This window comes from Salmo trutta, chromosome 13 (assembly GCF_901001165.1).
Source record: "Salmo trutta chromosome 13, fSalTru1.1, whole genome shotgun sequence".
Lineage (NCBI taxonomy): Eukaryota > Metazoa > Chordata > Actinopteri > Salmoniformes > Salmonidae > Salmo > Salmo trutta.
The window spans coordinates 80,075,026-80,092,176 of NC_042969.1; the positions used below are offsets into that span (position 1 = coordinate 80,075,026).

The window sequence follows — 17,151 nt, forward strand, 5'->3', positions numbered from 1 at the left end:
TTAAAAAATAGGGAGTTTTTTGGGGGGTGGGGAGTAAGTGTAAGTTTAGGGAAATATTTGGCTATTAGGGATGTTTGGGGGCTGGGGAGTAAGTGTCAGTTTAGGGAAATATTTGGCTATTAGGGATGTTTGGGGGCTGGGGTGTAAGTGTCAGTTTAGGGGTCTTACTCTTGTTCTTGGCCTCACTCCTCCTCTGCTGCTGCAGCAGTCTGCCACAGCCTCTCAGCACCGTCTTCAGAGCCCTCAGACCCCAGTCATAGTGTTGCTGGGGGGTCAACAGCTCCCTACACAGTACATACATAAATACATACTGTAGATACATACACACCCAGTCACAAAACATAGCCCTACAAACGGATACAGAGACCTATTAACAGGATAGTGACAGATTTTAGCAATCAAGCACTTTTTCTAGTCAAATGAACTCATGGATACCATCTGTATGTCTCTGCATGCGGTTTGAAGAAAGTTGACTACACACAGAGACATAAAAATATTATCCAGGAGTTTAGCTGTCTCTGGTGTCATGACTGTCCTGATCAGGTCAGGTTATAGGAGACCACAACCCTACAGAGTATCTCTCACCCCCAACAGAGGAGAGATCTAGGGGTCTGAAGATGTGGGGGTTTTATGACCCCTCACGCACATGATAAATCTTAGGCCACAGACAAAATTCCTTTGTCCTCTCACTATGGAGAACCAGCCTCAGAACATTAAACATGCAATAAAGGGACTTTGGAACAATGGTTTCCGTCAGCCACAATGGTGTTCATGACGATAGATGGAATATGAAAATGTATGTAATTTTTGTTTTGTTATTAAAGGTTAATAGATGACGTTATTACGAAAACATTGTAACTTTCAGAGTTTTCCCAGTATATGCCTGATGTTTATACATTGTCTGTTGTGTGGAAAATGTCCAAATCAAAGAGAATGTTTTGGTAAAGATGAAATGTGAAGTTAGTTGTCCAAAATTGGATTTGAGTAAAATCTAGACCTTGCCTCTTAACGTGGTCCGCCCAGAGAATTGCCCTAAAGGCGGTTACGCCCACTTCTGACCCGAGGGTAAAAGACATAGGAGTTAAGAATGAACAGATAGACTAAGTGACCCAACCTGCAGCCGAGGTCTAAAAGGTCAACGAACCCTAAAACGCAACACAAGGAAGAAGACAAATAAATATTTTTCTACCCATGCTATGGATGAGTAGCCGTGTCTAAGCGGGTGAACTCAAGCCGGAACACCTGTCCTACACTCCCCATCGAATCATGGTATCTATGCTGTTTCATTCCTACGCTGTGAGCTCTGAGCTACAGAGCTGTCTGTCCTCAGAAGACCCCTATCAGAGCAAGGGCGAGGAATCAGACCATTAAGCCAAAAGAACACTGACATCGTGAGGACAACCAGAGAGTTGCGCCGGAGAAGTGCGTCATTGAGAAGCCTAAACGACCCACGCGGAGCTTCCCACCTGAGACCTCCAACACGTAATTACATCATTATATTCTGACCCATAAGAGCGGCAGTTTGGGGCAAGGCTAGGTTTAAATAAGCATAGCTGACGAATGCACCCAAATGTATATTTCTCTCATGTACTTTCTCTTTCTCTCTCTTTTAAATCCCCATTTTGGGTAACACGCGCCATAGACTGTTGGCCTAAGTCCTAATCAATAGTCTAGACTGTGTTTTGTGTATGTGTATCTTTTATCATCATTTTAGCTTTCTAGTAAATGAATAATCAACTATGATTGGTGTGGTACGAACTCAGTGGTAAAGCCCGGGTCCGTGCAGATTCCCGGATTATGCGACGTTCAGAATGAGACTGTAGAGGAAATTAATTCATTAGCGACTGTTGTAAAATCGATATTCTGATATTCTTTGAGTTAATTTGGGAAATAGAAACTCAATAAAACAAATTTTCCCATGGTGCCCCAGGTTAATGAGTTAATAATTGCTTGATTCATTTAATCACGTAATTAGAAACCTTTAATCATTCGATGAGCAACAGTCGTCACATTAACTAATACAACGTCACGACACTGGGGAAGTGGAAAAGGGGATTAGTTGCCAAAAAGTTGCACTATCACTTTGTAATAGACACAAAGACACACCTGGCGAGGTTGAAGATGGCGACCAGCTTGCGTCCCAGTATCGCTCCGTCTTTGAAGCCCTCTGAGTAGAGGATGACCTCAGCGATGAGCTCGTTGTCTGGTCGGGACATGGCCACAGGCCTGAACAGCTGCTTCAGGTTGTCAGGCAGCTTCTGTCTCCCTCCATAACCCTTCCCAGCTGGATTCAACGTTATAAACACCCCCGAGTTAGGGTCCAACTCCACCTGACAGATAGACACAGAGACAGAGAGAAAAGGCAGCAAGAGTTTAAAATACCAGTATCCAATATACCATACAAGTATCTGTGTGCAAGAATGCCTAAGTGACTGTGTGTGGTCACCTCCTTGCCCAGCAGCTCACAGCTGGTCCTGTGGTTCTTCAGTGAGTTCTGGATGGCCTGTATCTGCATGGACACTGCGGACAGCACAGCCTCCTCCAGGCGGTTGAACTCATCAAAGCAGCCCCACGCTCCACACTTCACCAGGCCCACAAAGATACGCCCCATAGACTTCACATCTATACCCTGCAACACACCATTCATTCATTCACTTTATTTATTTATCTATCCTTTATTCATTTACTTTATTTATTTATCCATTCTTTATTCATTTACTTTATTTATTAATCATTTATTTATTTAATCCATTCTTTATTCATTTACTTTATTTATTAATCATTTATTTATTTAATCCATCCTTTCTTGAAATTAGCTAATTCTTTTCCAAAAAATACAATTCACTTTGTTACATTTCTGAGTTTTACTAATGTGTCTGTTCGTGCATGCGTGTGTGTGCATTCGTCACATGTGTGACTGCGTGTGTGTTTACCTCATCACAGTTGAAGACCAGTACTTGTCTTCCGAACAGGCCCCCCAGGGCTTTGACGGACTCAGTCTTGCCGGTGCCGGCAGGACCGTAGGGGTTTCCCCCCAAACCCATCATCATGGCCTGGGTCAGGGTCAGATAACACTTATCAGTCAGGGGGGTGTGGACCAGCTTAGATGCATTACCCTGGGAGAGATAGAGAGAGGAGGAGATGGAGAGAGTGACAGGGAAAGAGAGAGAGAGAGAGGGGATGACAGTGTGTGAGGCAGACTCTGCAGAGAGACTGCAGAACACACAGTGTAGCAGGGCTAATGGAGTCATTCAGAGGTGTCCTCATCTCTGGGTGAACGTCTCCCTCTAACGGTGCAGTGCTGTAGTTTAACTGTTGCCTTGTACTGAAGTGTGTAGAATCTCATTTAGACGTGTACAGGTGTGTGTAGATGAGGTGGTCAGAAGTAAAGTACCAGTCAAAAGTTTGGACACACTTACTCATTCAAGGGTTTTTCTTTATTTTTACTATATTCTACATTTCAGATTCTTTGACCTGTCAAGGTATTGGGGGCAGTATTTTCGATTTCGGATGAAAAGCGTGCCCAGAGTAAACGGCCTAATACTCGGGCCCAGAGTCAAATATTTGCATAGTATTAGTATATTTGGATAGAAAACACTCTGACGTTTCTAAAACTGTTTGAATGATGTCTGTGAGTATAACAGAACTCATATGGCAGGCAAAAACCTGAGAAAAATCCAACCCGGAAGTGTGGAAATCTGAGAATTCTAGTTCTTCTTTTGAATCCCTATCGAAACTACAGTGTCTGTGGGGTCACGTTGCACTTCCTAAGGCTTCCCTTGGCTGTCAACAGCCTTTACAAACTTGTTTCCTCCTTCTCCTGTTACTGGGCAGAGAATAGTAGCTCAGTCAATGAGTGGACTGCCTATGGACAAAGGACTTGGTGATGCGCGAGCCCGATAGCGCCCCCTCCTTTTTCTTCTTGAATGAATACGCTGTTGTCCGCTTGGAATATTATCTACGTTTTATCTTAAAAATACCCTAAAGATTGATTGTAAACAACCTTTGACATGTTTCTACAACCGGTAATGGAACTATTTGACTTTTCGTCTCTGGTACTGCGCTCTCGTATTTGGACATAAATATGGAGTATTTCGAACAGAAAGAACATTTCTTGTGGAAGTAGGAGTCCTCGGAGTGCATTCTGATGAAGATCAGCAAAGGTAAGAGAATATTTGTAATACTAATTCAGAGTTTTGTTGATGCCAGAACTTGGCGGGTAGCTGTATAGCTTGCTTCGATGGCTGAGCTATGTACTCAGAATATTGAACAATGTGCTTTCTCCGTAAAGTTATTTTGAAATCTGACAAAGCGGTTGCGTCAAGGAGTAGTGTATCTATAATTCTTTCAATAACTGTTGTAAATGTTATCAAGGTTTATGATGAGTATTTTTGTAAATTGATGTGCACATTCACCGGAAGTTTTGGTGGGAATACATTTTCTGAACATCACGCGCCAATGTAAAATGCTGTTTTTGGATATAAATATGAACTTTATCGAGCAAAACATGCATGTATTGTATAACATGAAGTCCTATGAGTGCCATCTGATGAAGATCATCAAAGGTTAGTGAATATTTTAGCTGCACTTTTGGTTTTTGGAATGCATGTCCTTGCTTGGAAAATGGCTGTGTGGATTTTCTTATGAAATTTATGTCCTAACATAATCTATGCTTTCGCCGTAAAGCCTTTTTGAAATCGGACAATGTGGTTAGATTAACGAGAGTCTTATCTTTAAAATGGTGTGAAATAGTTCATTGTTTGAGAAAATGAAATTATGAGATTTTTGCCGTTTTGTATTTCGTGCCATGCTATTTCACTGGCTGTTGAATAGTGTGGGACGGTCACGTCCCACCTAGCCCAGAGAAGTGAAAGTAGCCACCTTTTGCCTTGATGACAGGCTTTGCAAATGCTTGGCATTCTCTCAACCAGCTTCACCTGGAATGCTTTTCCAACAGTCTTGTTGGAGTTCCCACATTTTCTGAGCACTTGTTGGCTGCTTTTCCTTCACTCTGCGGTCCAACTCATCCCAAACCATCTGAATTGAGTTGAGGTTGGGTGATTGTGGAGGCCAGGTCACCCATCTGTAAATAGCCCATCCAACCACCTACCTACCTCATCCCCATATATTTTTGTTTTTCTGCTCTTTTGCACACCAGTATTTCTACTTGCACATCCTCATCTGCACATCTATCACTCCAGTGTTTAATTGCTAAATTGTAATTACTTCGGCACTATTGGCCTATTTATTGCCTTACCTCCTTACTTCATTTGCACACACTGTATACAGATTTTTCTATTGTGTTATTAACTGTACAATTGTTTATCCCATGTGTAACTCTGCGTTGTTTTTGTCACACTGCTTTGCTTTATCTTGGCCAGGTCGCAGTTGTAAATGAGAACTTGTTCTCAACTGGCCTACCTGGTTAAATAAAAAATAATTGTAAAAGAAATCTGATGCAGCACACCATCACTCTCCTTCTTGGTCAAATAGCCCTTACACAGCCTGGAGGTATGTTGGGTCATTGTCCTGTTGAAAAACAAATGATAGTCCCACTAAGCGCAAACCAGATGGGATTGTGTATCGGTGCAGAATTCTGTGGTAACCATGCTGGTTAAGTGTGCCTTGAATTCTAAATAAATCACCGACAGTGTCACCAGCAAAGCACCCCCACATCCTCACATCTCCTCCGCCATGCTTCACGGTGGGAACCACAAATGCGGAGGTCATCCGTTCACCTACTCTACATCTTACAAAGACAGAGGTTGGTACCTAAAATCTGAAATTTGGACTCATCAGACCAAAGGACAGATTTCCACTGGTCTAATGTCCATTGCTCGTGTTTCTTGGCCCAAGCAAGTCTCTTCTTCTTATTGGTGTCCTTTAGTAGTGGTTTCTTCGCAGCAATTCGGCCATGAAGGCCTGATTCACACAGTCTCCTCTGAACAGTTGATGTTGAGATGTGTCCGTTACTTCAACTCTGAAGCATTAGCATTTATCCTCTGCAGCAGAGGTAACTCTGGGTCTTCCTTTCCTGTGGTGGTCCTCATGACAGCCAGCATCATCATAGCGCTCAATCATTTTTGTGACTGTACTTGAAGAAACTTTCAAAGTTCCATATTGACGGACCTTCATGTCGTAAAGCAGTGCTTCTCAATTCTTTTCTGTTACGCCCCCCCCCCTAGGAAGAAGTAAACATTTCGCGCCCCCCAACTCTCCGCCGCGACTGTAAATAGTGTCATTTGTCTATAAAATTGCATAACATTGTATCCTTATTAACATTAAAGAAAATAAAAAAAGAAAGAAACAGATCAACTTACAACAAAGAATAACTTTATTAACATTGTTTTTTAGTCTGTAACAGAAAAGACTTAAAGTGCATCAATTTGCCTGAAAGGTAAAAAAAAAATACTAACCTTATTTAAACTGTAAACATTTTTTGACCATTTGATATTGAAAATTTAAATGAAATATAATCAATAAATAATAATAAATTCAAATTGATCAGCAACATTAACTCAGGAGCACAATATATGAAACACTTTCACCTATAAAACAAAAATGAATAAAACAATTTGTGCTGATTTTTTTTTATCAAAATGAGGAAGTCAGGATTAATGGCTACAATGAGCACGTTTTGCAGAGCACAGCTTTTCGAAGCGGGGTTTGAAGCATGATACTGCAACTCTCAGCTCCTGCTCAATGTTTAGCTGGGACCTGTACTTGGTCTTCAGTGCAGCAACAGCAGAGAAGCCAGTCTCACAAAGATAAGATGTTGCAAAAGGAAGAAGAATGCCCATGGCCCTCTGCCCTAAGAGTGGATACTGCCTCTCTACACTCAGCCAGAATTCACTCAGTGTCTGTGATGTGAACCTCAGTCTCAATGTGGAGTCAGACGTCATATCAATGAACTGGTCCTCCTCTGCAGAGCTGAAACCAGTTGGAGCTGGTGCATTGAAAGGATCTCTCACCCAGTCACATTGGGAACTGTTTTCAGGGAAGTACTTTTTAAAGAATCCCATCAGTGATGAAATATGCTCCTTAAAACCTCTTGGCGTTCCCTTAGGATAGGGGGCGCTACAGCGATTTTTGAAAAAAATGTGTGCCCATTTTAAACGGCCTCCTACTCAAACTCAGAAGCTAGGATATGCATATAATTAATACTTGTGGATAGAAAACACCCTAAAGTTTCTACAACTGTTTGAATGGTGTCTGTGAGTATAACAGAACTCATATGGCAGTCAAAACCCAGAGACCGATCGTAACAGGATGTGGAATTCTGAATTGTGGACTCAACTTCACATCTTTGCCTGTAATTCACACAGTGAGCAATGGTTCATTGAGCACTTCCTATTGCTTCCACTAGATGTCCCCAGTCTTTACAAAGTGGTTTGAGTCTCCTACTGTTAAAACTGAATGAATGAGACGCTGTTGAAATTGGTCACATGAGGAGGGCCATCACCATTATGACGCCGGCGGCCCTGGCTTCCCTCCCCTTTCGAAACGTTTTGAAACACAATGCAATCGTCTCCCTCGAATCTTATTGGCTCTCTTGTTGAAAAAGGCCCCGAAGATTTATGTTATACACCGTTTGACATGTTTGAACGAACGTAAATGGAAAAAAAATGAATTTTCTCGAAATAGCTGTCCCGCGGCCGACGGAGCATTTGGATCAGCCTTCAGACGCGCTAACAACAACAAGCTAATGGAACATAAAGGAGTAATTTTTTCGAACGAAAATACATTTGTTGTGGACCTGGGATTCCTGGAAGTGCTTTCTGATGAAGACAACCAAAGGTAAGGGATTATTGACAATAGTATACAAGACTAGATGTGATATGCGATTGTTCCAAGATGGCGCAGACCTATATTTACTAGGTAATTTTCTGAGTATCGCATCCCCTTTTATCGCAAAGTGTGATTACCCAGTAAAGTTATTTTTAAATCTGGCATTACAGGTGCTTTCAAGAGATATTCATCTATAAATCTTACATTTAAAAAATGTTTTCGAATAGTAATTTAGTAAATTGTAGCACTGTTTCACCGGATGCATTTGAGGGAAAATAGTTAGTCAACGTTACGTGCCGATGTAAAATGCTGTTTTTATATATAAATATGAATTTTATCGAACAAAAGAATGCATGCATTGTGTAACATGATGTCCTAGGTGTGTCATCTGATGAAGTTTGTAAAAGGTTAGTGCTGCATTTAGCTGTTTTTTGGTTATTTGTGATGCATGTGGTTGGTCGGAAAATGGCTATGTGGCTACTTTTACGATATACTCCTCTAACATAATCTAATGTTTTGCTTTTGCTGTAAAGCCTTTTTGAAATCAGACAACGTGGTTCGATTCAGGAGAGGTGTATCTATAAAACGATATAATTTGAAAAAAAAAAATTATTACATTTTGTTATGCTAATAGCGATAGGATACGGGACGGAGGCCGCACAGGGGTTAATATATGGAATCACTGAGGTGGCATCATAGTCAGTAGTGTCAACAAATTCATGCAGGTTCTGGAATGAATCAGTATTTCCTTCATCAAGTCGCCTGCCCCACATTGCAAGCTTTCGAGTGAAAGAGCTGATCTTGTCTGTGACCTGAGGGAGGTGTTAATCTTTCCCCTGAAGCTGTAGATTTAGTTCATTTAGCTTTCCAAATATGTCACTCAGGTAGGCCAGTTTTGCCAGGAAGTTCTCATCACTAAATTTTTCTGCGAGGTCATACTTGTGCTCCTGCTCCGAAAACATTCTTATCTGCTCTCTGAGCTCAAAAACTCAGGACAAGACTTTTCCTCGTGACAGCCACCTTGCTTCACTGTGAAACAGCACAGCTTGATGTTCAGATCCCATCTCCTCACAGATAGCAGAGAAGACTCTTGTTTTTAGTGGTCTGGTCTTTATACAATTGACTACACCTACAATGTCAGTCATAACCTCACTTAATTCAGAGGAAAGGTGCCTTGATGCCAGTGCTTCTCTGTGTATAACACAGTGTGTCCACTCAGCATTAGGTGAGGCCTTCTTGATGAGTGCCCGAAGTCCTTTTCTCATCCCTGCAAACACCAATGCAGTTCTCCCACTTTAGCCCATTCTCAGTCAGGAAGCAGTCCAGCATTTTGAATAGCTCTTCAGCTGTGGCTCTGTCTCTGACATATTTACAAAAAAGTAGATCCTCACACATGGAGTTTGTCATGTCAAAACGTACATAAGCGATAAACAAACAGTCTTTGTTGCTGTCAGTTGCTTCATCGAACTGTAAGGCAAAACGTTTGTCTGAGTTTATCTACCAGCTGTTCTTTAAGATCGTCAGCAATGTCATTTATACGTCTGGCGACAGTGTCATTGGACAGAGGGGTAGTTTTTATTTTTGCAGCACTTGCGTCATCCAGCATGACAGAGACCATGTCTAATGCTCCAGGCAGTATCAGCTCCTCTGCTATGGAGTGGGGTTTTTTGCACTGAGCAATTTGGTACGCCACCTTATATGATGCTAACAGTGCTCGCTGGTTTACTGAAGTAGCATTCACAAAGCGGGACGATTGTTGGCAATATTCGGCACGTTTTCGCTGAAAAAACTCGAGCGGCTTATCAGCGTGATTGGGGTGTAATGTCTTTAAGTGACGCCTTAATTTATTTGACTTCATGCTGTCCGCTGCCAACATTTTTAGACACAGTAAACATACCGGTCTTTCCTCGTCTCCCACAGTAGTCACAGTGAAGCCAAGCGCTACATACGCTTTGTCATATTTCCTCGTCTTAGCTTTCGGGAGACTTACGTTTGTCTCATTATCTCCGTCTCTCTCCGCCTTTCTTTTCATCCCTGTTAAATATTTTTCCATGGTGTCTCTTAAGGGTTTGTTATCTGCACTTCATATCTCCTGCTCTGTGCTGTGTGCTCCTGTTCGGTGCAAAAAACCTACTCCCTGCGGCAAAAAAAAGCATGTTCCCCAGGGTCACAAGCGCCCCCCTGGCATCGCTCCGAGCACCCCCAGGGGGGCGCGCCCCACTATTTGAGAAGGACTGTCTTAAAGTAATGATGGACTGTCGTTTCTCTTTGCTTATTTGAGCTGTTCTTGCCATAATATCAACTTGGTCTTTTACCAAATAGGGCTATCTTCTGTATCCCACCCCTAACCTTGTCACAAAACAACTAATTGGCTAAAACGCATTAAGAAGGAAAGAAATTCCACAAATCAACTTTTAACAAAGCACACCTGTTAATTGAAATTCATTCCAGGTGACTACCTCATGAAGCTGGTTGAGAGAATGCCAAAAGTGTGCATCAAGGCAAAGGATGGCTACATTGAACAATCTCAAATATAAAATATATTTTCATTTGTTTTAACACTTTTTTTGGTTACTACATGATTCTATATGTGTTATTTCATAGTTTTGAGTCTTCACTATTATTCTACAATATAGACAATAGTAAAAACTTAAAATAACAAAAACCTTGAATGACTAGATGTGTCCAAACGTTTGACTGGTACTGTATATCTGTGTAGAGGTTTTTGTACCTGGTACTCGTATGTGTAGCTGAAGTGAGCGTCAACCATCTGTATGGAGCAGCATTTGTCGTTGTTGAGGTAGAAACGGAGCTGTTTCCTCCAGGCCCAGGAGTCGGGGCTGCTCACCCCCGCCTCACACAGCTGCTTCACTACACTGATGTTATGGATGATGTCCAGGATCAGAGCCTTCAGCTTCAGCTGCAACACACTTGACTCTATGGGGGAGAAGAATACTATCAGCACAGACCCTGTCTCTCAAAATGGCTCACTATTACCAATATAGTGCACAGATTCTGATCAGAGCTATGTAGGCCTAGAGTGGTTGTTGATAATGCTAACGGTATTGATAAGATGCTTTTAGATCTGGCCCTAGTCATGTCTCCCCCAGGACTGTATCTAATGCTTAGGCATTAGTGATGTGAGCGGAGTTTTGTGGCCTCTCAGTCAGAGAGCTTCTCCTCCCCAGCCGGTCCCCACAGGAGCTGCTTTATGTAGCTATTCATTAGGGGCCGGCCATTAGATTAGACTGACAGTTTTTACTGCAGCCTCTTAGCAAGCCTCTTTAGCCTGGGGAGCTGGGGAGAGACACACACATGTACTGGTCATCTGACCTCTTTAGCCTGGGGAGCTGGGGAGAGACACACACATGTACTGGTCATCTGACCTCTTTAGCCTGGGGAGCTGGGGAGAGACACACACGTACTGGTCATCTGACCTCTTTAGCCTGGGGAGCTGGGGAGAGACACACACATGTACTGGTCATCTGACCTCTTTAGCCTGGGGAGCTGGGGAGAGACACACATGTACTGGTCATCTGACCTCTTTAGCCTGGGGAGCTGGGGAGAGACACACACATGTACTGGTCATCTGACCTCTTTAGCCTGGGGAGCTGGGGAGAGACACACATGTACTGGTCATCTGACCTCTTTAGCCTGGGGAGCTGGGGAGAGACACACACATGTACTGGTCATCTGACCTCTTTAGCCTGGGGAGCTGGGGAGAGACACACATGTACTGGATAACCTTTATTTAACTAGGCAGGTCAGTTAAGAACACAGTCTTATTTACAATGACGGCCTACCGGGGAACAGTGGGTTAACTGCCTTGTTCAGGGGCAGAACGACAGGTTCTTGTCAGCTCGGGGATTCGATCTAGCAACCTTTCGGTTACTGGCCCAACGCTCTAACCACTAGGCTACCTGCCACTCCCAAATGAGCCACTAACAACAAGCAACCACACAGAGACCTGTGTTTCCCGTCTCCTCAGAGCTGGTGCCTACGCTGGTGTAGTGCTCCAGCTTAGCGGTGAGCTCCACCTCCAGCTGCTGCAAACTGCTGTTTCTCAGACCACTCTCCACCTCCTCAGTGAACTGGATCTGCTCTGCCAAGCACAGGACCTATAACCAGAGACAACAAGAGTCACACAGGAGTCACACAGGAGTCGCACAGGATCGACACCAGGAGGTGCAAGAGTCAGACAGATGTTACATTGACTCCTGTATCTCCTGGTGCAGAGCCTGACAGGAGTCAATCAGGAGTCGATTAGGAGTAAGACAGAAAATGACACAGGCTCCACACCAGAAGATACAAGAATCAGACAGATATTATACAGGAGCCAATCAGGGGTCGATTAGATGTCAGACAGGAGTTACACAGGATTTACACCAGGAAACACAGGAGTCAGACAGGAGTCGATTAGGAGTCAGACAAGAGTTAAAGGATTTACACCAGGAGACACAGGAGTCAGACAGGAGTCGATTAGGAGTCAGACAAGAGTTACACAGGATTTACACCAGGAGACACAGTACTCATACATGAGTCAATCAGGAGTCAGACTGGAGTCAATCAGGAGTCAGACTGGAGTCAATCAGGAGTCAGACTGGAGTCAGACTGGAGTCAGACTGGAGTCAGACTGGAGTCAGACTGGAGTCAGACTGGAGTTACACCAGAGTTATACTGGAGTCAAACAAGAGTCAGACCGGACTCATACATTAGTCAATCTGGACAGGAGTCAGACAGGATTCAGACAAGAGTTATACTGGAGTCAGACAGGAGTTATACTGGAGATATACAGGACTCATACATGAGTCAGACAGGAGTCAGACAGGAGTTATATTGGAGTCAGACAGGATTCAGACAAGAGTTATACTGGAGTCAGACAGGAGTTATACTGGAGATATACAGGACTCATACATGAGTCAGACAGGAGTCAGACAGGAGTTATATTGGAGTCAGACAGGATTCAGACAAGAGTTATACTGGAGTCAGACAGGAGTTATACTGCCGATATACAGGACTCATACAAGAGTCAGACAAGAGTTATATTGGAGTTATATTGGAGTCAGGCAGGAGTTACACCAGAGTTATACTGGAGTCAGGCAGGAGTCATACAGGAGTTATATTGGAGTCAGGCAGGAGTCACACAACGGTTATACTGGAGTCAGAAAGGACTTACACCAGAGTTATACTGGAGTCAGGCAGGAGTCATACAGGAGTTATATTGGAGTCAGGCAGGAGTCACACAACGGTTATACTGGCGTCAGAAAGGACTTACACCAGAGTTATACTGGAGTCAGGCAGGAGTCATACAGGAGTTATATTGGAGTCAGGCAGGAGTCACACAACGGTTATACTGGAGTCAGAAAGGACTTACACCAGAGTTATACTGGAGTCAGGCAGGAGTCATACAGGAGTTATATTGGAGTCAGGCAGGAGTCACACAACGGTTATACTGGAGTCAGAAAGGACTTACATCAGAGTTATACTGGAGTCAGGCAGGAGTCATACAGGAGTTATACTGGAGTCATACAGGAGATATACTGGAGTTATACTGGAGTCATACATGAGTCAAACAGGAGTCAGACAGGATTCAGACAAGAGTTATACTCGAGTCAGTCAGGAGTTATACTGGAGTTCAGACAGGAGTCAGACAGGACTCATACATGAGTCAATCAGGAGTCAGACAGGATCTACATCAGGAGGTACAGGAGTCATACATATATTACACAGGCTCTACAACAGGAGATATACTGGAGTCAGACAGGAGTTATATTGGAGTCAGACAGGAGTTATACTGGAGTCAGACAGGAGTTATACTGGAGTCAGACAGAAGTTATAATGGAGATATACAGGAGTCAGACAAGAGTCAGACAAGAGTCCGACAAGAGTCCGACAAGAGTCCGACAAGAGTCCGACAAGAGTCCGACAAGAGTTTTATTGGAGTTACATTGGAGTCAGGCAGGAGTTTTACTGGAGTCGGACAGGAGTTACACCAGAATTATACTGGAGTCAGGCAGGAGTCATACAGGAGTTATATTGGAGTCAGGCAGGAGTCATACAGGAGTTATATTGGAGTCAGGCAGGAGTCATACAGGAGTTATACTGGAGTTATACGGGAGTCAGACGGGAGTCAGATGGGAGTTATACGGGAGTCAGACAGGAGATATACGGGAGTCAGACAGGAGATATACGGGAGTCAGACAGGAGATATACGGGAGTCAGACAGGAGATATACGGGAGATATACGGGAGTCAGACAGGAGATATACGGGAGTTATACTGGAGTCAGACAGGAGTTATACTGGAGTCAGACAGGAGTTATACTGGAGTTATACGGGAGTCAGACAGGAGTCAGACAGGAGATACACCAGAGTTATACTGGAGTCAAACAAGAGTCAGACCGGACTCATACATTAGTCAATCTGGACAGGAGTCAGACAGGAGTCAGACTGGAGTCAGACAGGAGTTAGACAGGAGTCATATAGGAAAAACACAATAAGAGAAGAGTTGGACAGCATCAATGAGTAATGAATCCTACCTGAGAGGGGTAGCGGGACGGGTCCACCTGTCCTTTCCTCCCCGCTGACACACACTCATACAGCAGCTGTTTCAGAGTCTCCTTCATCTCAGCAGACAGCTCACCCAGCCACACCTGGAACACACACACACATTATTATGGAGTTATATAACCCTCTACCCCCTGCCCTTTGACCCCTCCAATCCCCTACCTCTACGCTGTTGGAGATACGTATGAGGTTCCTGAGAGCCACCACCTCTCCCTCTAGAGAACGCATGGCCACAATGTGCTGGCAGTCCCCGTCAAAGTCCACACTGTCGATGCCTACAGAGAACACAGTCATATCCACTGTCATTACAGACATCCGTTTCACCAGGGGACAGCTTCTTTAGTTGTTACTGTATTGACCTTGGGATTTGGGTGTGAGCTTGTGTGGGTGTGTGTGTGTAGGTGTGTACCAGCAAACAGCTTCTTGAGGTGTGACTGTATCACAGTGGGGTTGGTGGCCTGGCCCAGAATCTCCAGCAGGTCATCATCTCCAATGAAGTAGAACCGCGGGAAGGCAGAACGCTTCTCCTACAAGAGGACAGACACTTCAACACAGTGTACAAAAACATTAAGAACACCTGCTTTTTCCATGACAGACTGACCAGGTGAATCCAGGTGAATCCAGGTGAAAGCTATGATCCCTTATTAATGTTACTTGCTAAATCCTCTTCAATCAGTGTAGATGAAGGGGAGGTGACAGGTTAAAGAAGGATTTTTAAGCCTTGAGACAATGGAGACATGGATTGTGTATGTGTGTCATTCAGAGGGTGAATGGACAAGACAAAATATTTAAGTGCCTTTGAACAGGATATGGTAGTAGGTTCCAGGCACACCGGTTTGTGTCAAGAACTGCAACGCTGCTGGGTTTTTCACTCTCAACAGTTTCCCGTGTGTATGAAGAATGGTCCACCACCCAAAGGACATCCAGCCAACTTGACACAACTGTGGGAAGCATTGGAGTCAACATGGGCCAGCATCCCTGTGGAACACATTCAACACCTTGTAGAGTCCATGTCTAACGAATTGAGGAAGTCCTGAGGACAAAAGGGGCTGCAACTCAATATTAGGAAGATGTTCTTAATGTTTTGTACACTCAGTGTATGTTTGATTTTTCTGTTTAGTGAGGATGTATACATCCATCTTTGGACTAGTACTGACTGACGAATCAAATGAAGTAGAGATGTACTGATCTCTGGTTGGTAGTTGATCGTTCAGTACCTCTAGGAACTCGTTGAGTGATTTCTGGCAGCGCTGAAGCTGGTCTAAGATGGTGATGAGGGAGTTTCTGATGCCAGCCCGAGAGCTCAGAGATGTCACCCTGTTGTCTCTCTGGACATCAGCCAAAATGGACCTGACAAACACACACAGCTTAGAAACACACACAGCACAACATGGACAATGGACCAGAAAAAAACAGAGCCACACACACAGACAGGGACAGGCGTACCTAAAGTCCTCATCGACCCGTTTGAAACGGGCTTGTTCTCTGGGCAGAGCCCCCCGTCCGAAGATGGGCTCCAGGTAGACCCAGCGCCTCTGGATGGCATTCAGACTGACCAGGTACTCATCTAGATCAGACAGACGCACCTCCCACAGGCTGACCTGGACACACACACACACACACACACACACACACACACACACACACACACACACACGGTAACACTAGGTAAAGCAGCTACTTTTAAAGATGCAGTGCTTTCCGTTGTGAGTAACTGTAAAGACTCACCTTGTCCTGGAAGCCGCGGTAGTATGGAGAGTCCTTCAGAGACTGCAGCAGGCAGCGGTTATCACCAACCTGTATGGGACGAGATGAGGTCAGTGTGTCTGGTAGACAGTGTGTCTGGTAGTCAGTGTGTCTGGTAGACAGTGTGTCTGGTAGACAGTGTGTCTGGTAGTCAGTGTGTCTGGTAGTCAGTGTGTCCGGTAGACAGTGTGTCTGGTAGTCAGTGTGTCCGGTAGTCAGTGTGTCCGGTAGTCAGTGTGTCCGGTAGTCGGTGTGTCCGGTAGTCGGTGTGTCCGGTAGTCGGTGTGTCCGGTAGTCGGTGTGTCCGGTAGTCAGTGTGTCCGGTAGTCAGTGTGTCCGGTAGTGTCAGTGTGTCCGGTAGTGTCAGTGTGTCCGGTAGTGTCAGTGTGTCCGGTAGTGTGAGTGTGTCCGGTAGTGTGAGTGTGTCCGGTAGTGTGAGTGTGTCCGGTAGTGTGAGTGTGTCCGGTAGTGTCAGTGTGTCCGGTAGTCAGTGTGTCCGGTAGTCAGTGTGTCCGGTAGTCAGTGTGTCCGGTAGTCAGTGTGTCCGGTAGTCAGTGTGTCCGGTAGTCAGTGTGTCCGGTAGTGTCAGTGTGTCCGGTAGTGTCAGTGTGTCCGGTAGTGTCAGTGTGTCCGGTAGTGTCAGTGTGTCCGGTAGTGTCAGTGTGTCCGGTAGTGTCAGTGTGTCCGGTAGTGTCAGTGTGTCCGGTAGTCAGTGTGTCCGGTAGTCAGTGTGTCCGGTAGTCAGTGTGTCCGGTAGTCAGTGAGTCCGGTAGTGTCGGTAATGTCCCTTACCTGGTTGACCATGTCCTTCCAGTCCTTGATGAGTGTGAGTGTGAGTCCGCTGCTGTCTGTATACTCAGTGAGGGTGAAGGCAGCTCCAGTCCCCCACAGGTCCAGCTCCCTGAGAGCCTCTCTGATGGTCACCTCCGCCTGGGCTCTGCTGTTCAGGTCCTTGAGCTCCAGGGCTCGGTCAGTGATGCTGTCAGACACACTGAGGAGATCCCAGAAGGTCAGTCTCTCCAGGGTGGTGCCTTTAGGAAGACCCAACAGTC

General features: G+C 44.6%; 1 protein-coding gene across 3 annotated transcripts in view; it reads right to left on the reverse strand.

Annotated features, from left to right (window-relative positions):
- Positions 1–17,151, reverse strand: part of dync2h1 (dynein cytoplasmic 2 heavy chain 1) — an 87,924-nt gene that overhangs the window by 52,163 nt on the left and 18,610 nt on the right. For all 3 annotated transcript variants that reach the window (XM_029773717.1, XM_029773718.1, XM_029773716.1), the window contains exons 25-37: positions 16,892–17,151; positions 16,082–16,150; positions 15,800–15,954; positions 15,571–15,703; positions 14,763–14,880; positions 14,516–14,628; positions 14,326–14,439; positions 11,756–11,906; positions 10,520–10,725; positions 2,934–3,116; positions 2,447–2,629; positions 2,107–2,330; positions 169–284 (exon numbers count right to left, since the gene is read on the reverse strand). The exon at positions 16,892–17,151 is cut by the window's right edge and continues 70 nt beyond it. In XM_029773717.1, coding sequence (XP_029629577.1) covers positions 169–284; positions 2,107–2,330; positions 2,447–2,629; positions 2,934–3,116; positions 10,520–10,725; positions 11,756–11,906; positions 14,326–14,439; positions 14,516–14,628; positions 14,763–14,880; positions 15,571–15,703; positions 15,800–15,954; positions 16,082–16,150; positions 16,892–17,151 — 2,025 coding nt within the window. The remainder of the gene's footprint in view (positions 1–168; positions 285–2,106; positions 2,331–2,446; positions 2,630–2,933; positions 3,117–10,519; positions 10,726–11,755; positions 11,907–14,325; positions 14,440–14,515; positions 14,629–14,762; positions 14,881–15,570; positions 15,704–15,799; positions 15,955–16,081; positions 16,151–16,891) is intronic.